Source organism: Culex quinquefasciatus, chromosome 1 (genome assembly GCF_015732765.1).
Source record: "Culex quinquefasciatus strain JHB chromosome 1, VPISU_Cqui_1.0_pri_paternal, whole genome shotgun sequence".
NCBI classification, from domain to species: domain Eukaryota; kingdom Metazoa; phylum Arthropoda; class Insecta; order Diptera; family Culicidae; genus Culex; species Culex quinquefasciatus.
The window spans coordinates 120934577-120945183 of NC_051861.1; the positions used below are offsets into that span (position 1 = coordinate 120934577).

The following is a 10607-nucleotide window of genomic DNA, read 5'->3' on the forward strand; positions in this document are numbered from 1 at the left end:
CTCAATTCTCAATTCTCTATTCTCAATTCTCAATTGTCAATTGTCAATTGTCAATTCTCAATTCTCAATTCTCAATTCTCAATTCTCAATTCTCAATTCTCAATTCTCAATTCTCAATTCTCAATTCTCAATTCTCAATTCTCAATTCTCAATTCTCAATTCTCAATTCTCAATTCTCAATTTTCAATTCTCAATTCTCAATCGTCAACTCTCAATTCTCAATTCTCAATTCTCAATTCTCAATTCCCAATTCTCAATTCTCAATTTTCAATTTTCAATTTTCAATTCTCAATTCTCAATTTTCTATTCTCAATTCTCAATGCTTAATTCTCAATTCTCAATTCTCAATTCTCAATTCTCAATTCTCAATTCTCAATTCTCAATTCTCAATTCTCAATTCTCAATTCTCAATTCTCAATTCTCAATTCTCAATTCTCAATTCTCAATTCTCAATTTAGTTTTTAGTTTTTAGTTTTTAGTTTTTAGTTTTTAGTTTTTAGTTTTTAGTTTTTAGTTTTAAGTTTTAAGTTTTTAGTTTTTAGTTTTTAGTTTTTAGTTTTTAGTTTTTAGTTTTTAGTTTTTAGTTTTTAGTTTTTAGTTTTTAGTTTTTAGTTTTAGTTTTTAGTTTTTAGTTTTTAGTTTTTAGTTTTTAGTTTTTAGTTTTTAGTTTTTAGTTTTTAGTTTTTAGTTTTTAGTTTTTAGTTTTTAGTTTTTAGTTTTTAGTTTTTAGTTTTTAGTTTTTAGTTTTTAGTTTTTAGTTTTTAGTTTTTAGTTTTTAGTTTTAGTTTTTAGTTTTAGTTTTAGTTTTTAGTTTTTAGTTTTTAGTTTTTAGTTTTTAGTTTTTAGTTTTTAGTTTTTAGTTTTTAGTTTTTAGTTTTTAGTTTTTAGTTTTTAGTTTTTAGTTTTTAGTTTTTAGTTTTTAGTTTTTAGTTTTTAGTTTTTAGTTTTAGTTTTTAGTTTTTAGTTTTTAGTTTTTAGTTTTTAGTTTTTAGTTTTTAGTTTTTAGTTTTTAGTTTTTAGTTTTTAGTTTTTAGTTTTTAGTTTTTAGTTTTTAGTTTTTAGTTTTTAGTTTTTAGTTTTTAGTTTTTAGTTTTTAGTTTTTAGTTTTTAGTTTTTAGTTTTTAGTTTTTAGTTTTTAGTTTTTAGTTTTTAGTTTTTAGTTTTTAGTTTTTAGTTTTTAGTTTTTAGTTTTTAGTTTTTAGTTTTTAGTTTTTAGTTTTTAGTTTTTAGTTTTTAGTTTTTAGTTTTTAGTTTTTAGTTTTTAGTTTTTAGTTTTTAGTTTTTAGTTTTTAGTTTTTAGTTTTTAGTTTTTAGTTTTTAGTTTTTAGTTTTTAGTTTTTAGTTTTTAGTTTTTAGTTTTTAGTTTTTAGTTTTTAGTTTTTAGTTTTTAGTTTTTAGTTTTTAGTTTTTAGTTTTTAGTTTTTAGTTTTTAGTTTTTAGTTTTTAGTTTTTAGTTTTTAGTTTTTAGTTTTTAGTTTTTAGTTTTTAGTTTTTAGTTTTTAGTTTTTAGTTTTTAGTTTTTAGTTTTTAGTTTTTAGTTTTTAGTTTTTAGTTTTTAGTTTTTAGTTTTTAGTTTTTAGTTTTTAGTTTTTAGTTTTTAGTTTTTAGTTTTTAGTTTTTAGTTTTTAGTTTTTAGTTTTTAGTTTTTAGTTTTTAGTTTTTAGTTTTTAGTTTTTAGTTTTTAGTTTTTAGTTTTTAGTTTTTAGTTTTTAGTTTTTAGTTTTTAGTTTTTAGTTTTTAGTTTTTAGTTTTTAGTTTTTAGTTTTTAGTTTTTAGTTTTTAGTTTTTAGTTTTTAGTTTTTAGTTTTTAGTTTTTAGTTTTAGTTTTTAGTTTTTAGTTTTTAGTTTTTAGTTTTTAGTTTTTAGTTTTTAGTTTTTAGTTTTTAGTTTTTAGTTTTTAGTTTTTAGTTTTTAGTTTTTAGTTTTTAGTTTTTAGTTTTTAGTTTTTAGTTTTTAGTTTTTAGTTTTTAGTTTTTAGTTTTTAGTTTTTAGTTTTTAGTTTTTAGTTTTTAGTTTTTAGTTTTTAGTTTTTAGTTTTTAGTTTTCAGTTTTTAGTTTTTAGTTGGTAATTTTGCATTTGTGGTCGTTTTAATTTGTAGACAAAATATTTCACCTAAATTGAATCAATCCCACATTTCAACTTCATTAAAGTGCATTTTCAACGACCGATAAATCCGTTGATCAACTTCCGGCAGCCAGCCAACCTGCTCCCACACACTACTAACAATAAGTGGAATAAATAGTTCGTGTTAAATCGAATTTATTCGAAACGAGAACTGACAGCGCCAACCCTTCCACAGTACCCAAACCAACAATTTCCGAACATGTTCTATGATTTGTCTGCCTGGCACGGGGAGATGTGAGTAATAAAATCAACTGCTGAACGCAATTTGCCTGATCACCACCAATTCATTGGGAGAAAACGAGTCATTTGCGTGGGTGAGGCAGATCCAAGGGGTTGCGGGGAAAGTGATTGAAGTTGGAAAATTTAAACGCGCTTTTCCGATGAATTGGAGCTTGATTCCGAAACTGGTCAATGAACTGTTTTATTGTGGGTCAATTGGGGAAGTGCTTTTTTTTGTTTTTTTTGCTTGAAATAAAAATGAGACAGTTGATTGGAGAAAAACAAACATATAAAAATAAACAATTGGTTTTGTCATTTTGTGCTGCCATCTGTGAATATCTAGTTGATATTGCTTTTTTTCGTTAGAGTGGTGCCATCTATTGTTTACTAGCTTGTAACTTTAAATCAAGAAATAGTTTGGGGTTTTAAACATTTATTTGTACATTTAATCATCATTTGTTTAGTCTACCAAGAAAGACATTATGTATCTTAAAAATTTAGCGAAAAAAAGTAAAATAAATCTTCAAAAAACACTGCCACCTAGCGGTCACTAGCGCCACACCCCACACCCTACTTCCTCTCGCGAAAAGTAAAAATGGTGTCCATCAGAAATATAACCCCGTTGATGATGGCAATCGAGCCCTTGGTGATGGCCAGGTCCCGCGTGCGCGTCCGAAACGCGTGCTCCCAGGCTTCGATGATGAACACGCCCGAGGTTAGAAAGAGGGCGCAGCCGAGCAGACTGTAGAACAGGTTCAACCGCCGGTGGACGTGGGCCTTCATGAGGTAGCCTGGAGGGGAAAAATAAAAGTTTTATTGTTGCACTTTTTTTTTTGTTAGCTAGAACACACAAATTGTAGGAAACTCACCCACCATGACCGTGGTCAGGATAACGATGTACCCGCAGAACGTTCCGGTGGACAGGAAACCGGTCACTAGGTCACCATCGTCGAAGCTGTAGTAGTGCAGGACGGTGCAGGCGATGGTAAGGCACTGTTGGGAAGAGAGTTTGGTTAGGTTAGGATTAATGTAATATTGTACATTTTATTTATTGTTGATAATTAAAATTTAAATGCAATTTTACAGTCCATTTTTTTCGATTTTTAATAAAATCTCTTGAAAAACTAGACTTTTCTGCGGTCAATTTTCATCAAGAGCTGATTTTTCAGCAGTCAAAGCGATATTTTCATTAAAACAAAGTTCAAATGAATTTATAAAGGTGCAGGTGGTTATGTTACGCATGACCAATCTGACAAAGAACATGGCTAAAATAAAATTAAAGTTAATAAAAAAGAATAATATTTCATAATCACGCCTAACATTTTAAAATGGCAAAACTTTATATTTTAGCCCTTTTTAAATGTAAGACTAGGCGAAAGAGAAAATAATAATTGATCGCGCAGATAAGGCCCTTATGACAAAGTTCTTGGTCAAATAATGTGTTGCGTGAATTTTGTCTGAACTATTAATAAGTGAAGCAATTTACACACTTTTGGATAAAATTATGTAAGCTTTTGAAAAAAAAAATTATTGTTTTTCATGGTTTATTAACTTATCATTCTTGGGTTGCTTAACATGGCGAAAATTTCTCATAATATTTTTATTGCTTAACCATATTTTTTTAAAAAAGCAAATTGGGAAAAATCTTGCATGTTTTGATAGTAGCAATAGTAGGTCCACTCTTCAAAGTTTCTTAGACAAATTAATAATACATTTTTCGAACTCTTCGAATTTGATTTTTTCAGATTTGTGCAACTGCTGAAAAATTGCAAAATTTTCACGAAAGTCAATCTTTTGTTGGACTTGTTGCGAAAAGTTTTTTTTTATTCCAAATCAGAATTTATATTTTTAAATCAAGTAAACATTTTGATTTGACCGTCTTTTAAATGCTTTCTAAAAATTCTGTTAGTGATTAATTTTATTTTTCAAATAGTAAGTTAAACAGAGATTTCTTTAAATAAATTTATATTTTTTTTTTAGAAGTATTCATTTTCCCTCAATTGTCTCACCTACAACAGAGGTGTCCAAAGTATGGCCCGACATAAACTTTGAAAAATATTTGCAGCGGCCTTAATTTTTTTTAAATCAGTTATGGAACGTTCAAATTTCGGGATTTGTACTCATGACATTTGGGTTTTCAATTAAGTACGTAATATGATGACCAAAATTTATGGAAATATTTTTGAAATTTTAGGAATAATTGTACAAAAATCTCTTTGCAACGATTTATAGTTTTAGTAGCAATTTATTCAAAAATAAAGTTAATCCATTTTTCCAAGTACAAATCACTTCTTTGAAAATACTTTTACAGAAAAAAACTATGTGAATATATTTACAAGTTTAAACCCATTTTTGATTTTCATTTAATTTGTTCAACAAGGGATGTTTTCAGTCACAAAAGCAAACAAATAATTTACCCCGTTATTGAGTATGCAGTACCTGTTTGGGAGTGTTGCGCTAGAACTCATAAATTGAAGCTCCAGCGTGTCCAAAACAAGGTACTCAAAATGGTTTTGAATGTTCCTGGCTGGACAAGATCAAGTGAGGTTCATGAATTAGCAGAAGTAAAAATGTTGGATCAGAAGATTCAGGAAAAATGTTTGAAATTCAGGGAAAAATGTGCTATATCTGAATACCCCTTGATTCAAGGATTGGTTTAGTTTATGGTAAGATTAAGTTAGTTTCAGGTCAGGTTAGGTTATGTTTTCTTAATTTTTTTTTTCTCATTGTACCTAGTGTTACAAAAATGATAAATCATATACTTTTAAAGTTAAGAAAATGAACAGTGTTTAAATCACGAAAAGCAAACTAAAGCTGAAGAGCCACAGCTGACCACTTATTATGTAAACCAAATGTAATTATTATAAGAAAGATTCAATAAAGTATATTTAATTCAAAAAAAAAAAAAAAATTCAGTCACAAAAGTATCAACCATCCATCAACCTAAACCAGACTGTGGAATATATTTTTTACAAAGTTATTGTATAACCTGATCTTTTGGGTGAGGCATCAAGTTGCAATATGTATGCAGTTTTTGTTTTCTTTTTATTTATAAAAAAAATCAACCAATTGAATAAAACTGTTAAACATATTTTTTTGTTTTGTTTTCAAATATTTAAATGATGGAAATGTAAAAAAAACCTACAATTAAAAAAAAACTTAAGCTGATAAGGGACCATCCATAAACCACGTGGACACCTTTTTGTAAAATTCTTACCCCCCCCCCTTCGTGGACAATTGTCCATACAAAAAAAAGAATCACCATACCCCCCCCCCCTAAAGTTTCCACGTGGTTTATGGATGGTCCCTAAGTGTATATTACAATTTTAGTTTTTGAAAGAAAGTTTTTTTTAAATTTTTTTAGATTCGACATAAACTTTGAAAAATATTTGCGACGCCCTTAACATTGTTTTTTGCGTAACATTTTTTGTTTGTGTAAAAAGTGTAACTAAATTAATTATTTTATTTAAACAATTTTTATTTAAAAAACTTCAAAATTTTAATGGAAATAGGAGTCTAACCAGCTCAAAATAATTTAAAATGCATTTTCTTGCGTTAAAAATTCCAATGTTTCAATACTGCACAAAGTTTTCATTTCGGCGAAAAATTTTTTTTCAATGAAAACTAATGATTGCAAAACAAATGGGCTGGTGTAAAATGCATTTTAAAATACTTTTTTCATTGAAATGTTACATTTTTAAGTGCAAATAGCTGAAATCAATTGAAAGTGCATTCTCTTGCGTTTAGAATTATTTTGAGCATGTTGGGTTTATTTAAAAATCATTATAATTTTTGAAAACTTTCGATGTACAGTTCCGCAAAAAGTTTTTTTGCTATTTTTTTATTTTCTTTTTTTTCCTGAACTAGTGTAAAATGCATTTTAAAACACTTTTTTATATTAATTTTTAGACTATGGCTTGTTGTTTAAATTTTCTTTTTTTTGCCACTACCAGCCAGAGCCGAGGTACAAAAACTTTGAAAAATATTTGCATAAGCCTTACATTTTTATTTTAATTTTTTTAAATTTTCTATTTACAAATTTTTATCTAAATAAAAAACAAATAAAAAATTATGTTTCATAAATAAAAAATGTTCATTCTTGGAAGAATTGCTCAACTTTCACATTTGCAATACATGTTTTCTGGAAAAACGTAGTTCATTAATGAGTGCCACGATAATTCAAACCGGTTGGCTAAAATTTTGCCAGATTTTGGCATTTGACCTCTAAAAAATTTAAAAAGATCATCTCAATATATGAGGAATAAATGAAATTAAACCTAATGTTAATTTTCACATTTTAAGAGGTATTATTACACATTTTTTCTGACGCATCTGTCTACATTCCTCGATGTAATATTACCATGATTTGTTTACTGTGTACTTGATTTTTAATCCTCTAAGATCCAACTCCACCTCTAGATGGACTTTGAAATAAAAATTCGTTGAAAACTTTGAAAATTCAAAAACATTGGAAAGAAGAACTTTTTTTTTCAAAATTATAGATTTGTTGAAACTACTTATTTCATGTGACTTTATAAATGTTTTATAAATTGATCTTACAATTTTTTTTTTGAAAAAATGTCAAAATTAGAATACAGTAATTTTTGTCACATCACAGATTATTCTGACATGCTGTGTTGCGACTTAAAAGCTATTACAAAAAAGTGATTATTGGAGTAAATCAGGCCCGTGATACTGACGTAGCTTGCTGAAGCCGCCACCAAATGTTTGGTGGCGCTGTTTCGGGAATAACATTTCAGAGGGTCACAAATCAAAATATAATAAGTCTTATTTAATTTTTTTGGAAAATAATCCTGTAGCTGCTCAGAATGATTCTTTTCATTAAAATAAACAAAAAATGCCGCCAACAACAATATATGTTTAGCATCAGGTCTCAGGCAAAGCTTCCCAGCAGGTGTCTTTTTTAAATCCTCTGAAATGTCTTTTGCAAATTCTTATTTGGCCAATGAACTTACAGATCATCATAATGTTAATTTAAATCTACAATTTGAGGCGGTTAAACCATTATGTGAGCTCAACCATGTTGTTGAGAAACCTTAAGAGCGAGTCCACGAACAGGGCAAAGCCCATTGTTAGGGACGTTGTGGAGGAACCTGAAATTCAGGGGTTGTTTGAACTTATATAACTAACATCTGGGCTAAATATGAGCACTATGAAGCATCCCAATTGTTCAAATCTAACGGAAGTTATAAGCATTTCAGTTAAAAAAATTGCTATTTTCGACATTTCGACCTGGAGCTCATTGTAAGAACTAAAAAGTTGATTTTCATCCATTTATGCCTACTCTTTAAAAATTAAAGTAAAAAAATAAGAATCTGCTTTTGTCGGTTGACATTTCGTATTGATTGATATGAACCTAGTTTCCAATAAATGTGAATCGGTGATTTCTTTAAATTTTATTTTTATAAAGAGTATGAATGGATAAATATAAACATTTTAATACATGTTATTCAGAAATTGGCTCAGGAACTCGAATTTGATAAATCCATCTCCAATAAATGGGATATCCGAGCAAAAGTTTCCACCTGAAACAATTCATCGTAACATTAAGTTTAAAGCTAGATAATACTCAAATCATCATGCACTGAAAGCCCAATCATGGTTTTTGCTACCATATTGTGGAGTTGAATTGAGGCACACACCGATGTATTTTGCTAAAAACAAACCGTACAAACTTGATTTGAATAAATTACGTTGTCAATTTTACGATGTGCAGTAGTGCATAGTAATTTTAACCCTCCAATAAAGAAAAGGTGAACAAGATTTAGTTTCTAGTTTCGAGGAAGCATGGTACATTTTACCACATTTGCGTTTACAAGAAATCATGTTTTTGAGTCAAATAAACCAACTTCTATGGTACCCCGTGGTTTGAATGTGTTGGTAAATTTTCGACAAGAAAGCCTTCTATGAACAGCTGTTTTTAGACATAAAAGTTCAAATTTAGAAACTAATTTTGTTGTTTTGTGTCTATTCTAACTGAAACCAATACAAAATATTCAAATATTGTGCAAAAACATTGCTAAAATCACTTCTCAATTCACCCCATGTGTCTCGATTTGCCCCGGATAATGGTACACATTTAATTTCATTTTAACTAACGAAACAAAAATAAAGAAAAAACATATTTTGGTCTTTTCGATTTTGCGCCCTTTTCGTCATGTTACTCCCCATAATTTTGACACTAGACACCAAAACTTTGGTACTTTTTAGGCTTCAGTGACATTGTATGCAGATGACAGCCGAAGCATCCCCGTGGAGTAAATGGAGTATGTACACAGCAAAAATACGATGGTTAAATCGCATGCAAAAGCATGCACATCATCTTCGTCAAAAAAGACACTTAATTTTACACACTGCATGTACAACTTTTTAAAACTAAAAAAAATGGAAATGGACGGGATTCAAACCCAGCACCAATAGTAAGGACTGGCGCCTTAGCCAGCTCGGCCATCAGACCGATCAGATGAATTCACACGTGAAAATAGTAAAAAAAATTGCAGTTGATGTAGATTTTCATGGTTCCAATGGTTTTTGTCTACTGCGGAAACAACTTTACTTTGTTTATAGATTTGCTTCCATGACGAAAAACTACATTTTTTGTCTTTTATAAACCATCATAAAAAATATTAGAGTAAAGTTTCCAACTAAAACTTGATTTGTTCAATTCTGTTCTGTTTAATTTTGAGTGAGATAAAACAGCTGTCATTTTGTCTTTTAGTTCAGATTTTCACACTTTATTCCCTTCCGCTGTGTTGTTTTCAATATTCCACGATTACCGACGCAAACATCAAGATTTAATCGCTCAAGTTTCACCTCATTCACACATTGTTCTCGTTTTCTTCTTTTTTTTTCTTCACAATTTGCAGTTTTTCCGCCCATTTGCCAGGTCCATTCCAGGTAAATGGTCCGTTCCGATTCAATCTCCGGGCGGGTTTTTTTCCCCCATCATTTTCATCTTCTGCATTTCACTCCTCACCTCCCACCATCGGAACCCATAAAACACAACCACAATCGACGCAATGACCATCGGCCATGATGGTTCTTTTCCGCGGTCTGCGGAATGGTTTAATTAAAAATTAAAATCAGCACGAAAAAAAAAGAGTACGGAAAAACGTTTTTATCCACAAGCCACAATCGCACAAGAATTTAATCCAATTACGTTCTGTCCTTTAGGTTTTTATCTCTTTCTTCTTCGCCTTTTTCCCGTTCTCACTTATTTAAATCAATTAATCTGATCGCGCGTACCAGTTCCAAGAATTTGATTATCGACATCGGCGGTTTGGACCCAGTTCCGTTGGTGGCCACGTGTCGTCCGTTCAGCGCCGAGTGGAAGCTGCAAATGGTGGCCGTCGAAGTGCCGTTTTGGTTATTTTGAGGACATTCCTCCACCTGGGCCAGAGGAGGTGCAGGATGGTGGTGCTGCCGGGGTGGTGGGACCACCCTAGGACTTTCCACCGATGAGGGCATCCTCCGGAGGAACAACGTGAAACTTAAGCGCGGAATGGCGTGCGGGTGCTGTGCGTCTTAATTAATGGGACTTTGCGCGGAGACTGACTGTGGGTGTGGGTGGTGAACGCGAGCGATTTGGTGGACTTCAACTGATCAGGGAGTGAAAATCTTCCCGCGACTGGACAGCGAGAGTCAATGAGCGGTTTTGGGTAGGTCTTCAGACGGATGGGAAGGAAAAGTCGTGCTGTGATAGGTAATTTTTGGGTGGGATTGTGAACACGGAAAAGTTCTTTCCCGGATTTTTATAACCAAATCATACATTTGAAAAAAATCATGTTTGTCCCATTTAGAATGAAAAGCTACCGAGCGAACCAGAATATTGACTTTTTATTGACTGGGGGTGATATTAAATTATATTATTATATTTTTTTTTATTTTTTTTTGAAATTTTTATTATGAGAGATTGTTCAGATTTCAACAATACGTTAAGATTAAAAAAAAAAAAATCGATGTGGGACAACAACACTAATAATCTCATCATAATTAAGTTCGCAATTAAATTTTGTTGATGAAGTTTCGTTGAAGTAATGCAAAATAAACATGTTTGGTGTTTTTCATGCAACTGAATTATCACTGTTTAATTAGATTTATCGAAGTATCCCAATTTTTTCTTCGTGACAGGACGCTTAGGGAGTAATTCTCAAATATTCGTGACCTAGAAAATAATTTACCTAGGGATTTTTGATTGATCATGTGCCTCTATAAAATATTTTAAATTTTTTTTGAATTATTA

At 30.4% G+C, this 10607-nt stretch overlaps 1 protein-coding gene across 1 annotated transcript; it reads right to left on the reverse strand.

Moving 5' to 3' along the window:
- Window positions 1-2672: 2672 nt before the first annotated feature.
- Window positions 2673-9901, reverse strand: LOC6049759. Its single transcript, XM_001866435.2, has 3 exons — window positions 9611-9901; window positions 3214-3337; window positions 2673-3135 (listed from the first exon to the last, which is right to left on the reverse strand). The coding sequence occupies exons 1-3, from the start codon at window positions 9830-9832 to the stop codon at window positions 2915-2917; spliced, it is 567 nt and encodes a 188-aa protein (XP_001866470.2). The 5' UTR covers window positions 9833-9901; the 3' UTR covers window positions 2673-2914.
- Window positions 9902-10607: the final 706 nt, after the last annotated feature.

What these genes read in the sequence shown, in the direction of transcription:
- LOC6049759 (XM_001866435.2), bottom strand. Translation starts at nt 9,832, where the DNA reads ATGCCCTCATCGGTGGAAAGTCCTAGGGTGGTCCCACCACCCCGGCAG. An exon ending in TAATCAAATTCTTGGAACTG is followed by an intron (nt 3,338 to 9,610) that starts GTACGCGCGATC and finishes TCTTCCCAACAG; the next exon opens with TGCCTTACCATCGCCTGCAC. An exon ending in CCTGACCACGGTCATGGTGG is followed by an intron (nt 3,136 to 3,213) that starts GTGAGTTTCCTA and finishes TTTCCCCTCCAG; the next exon opens with GCTACCTCATGAAGGCCCAC.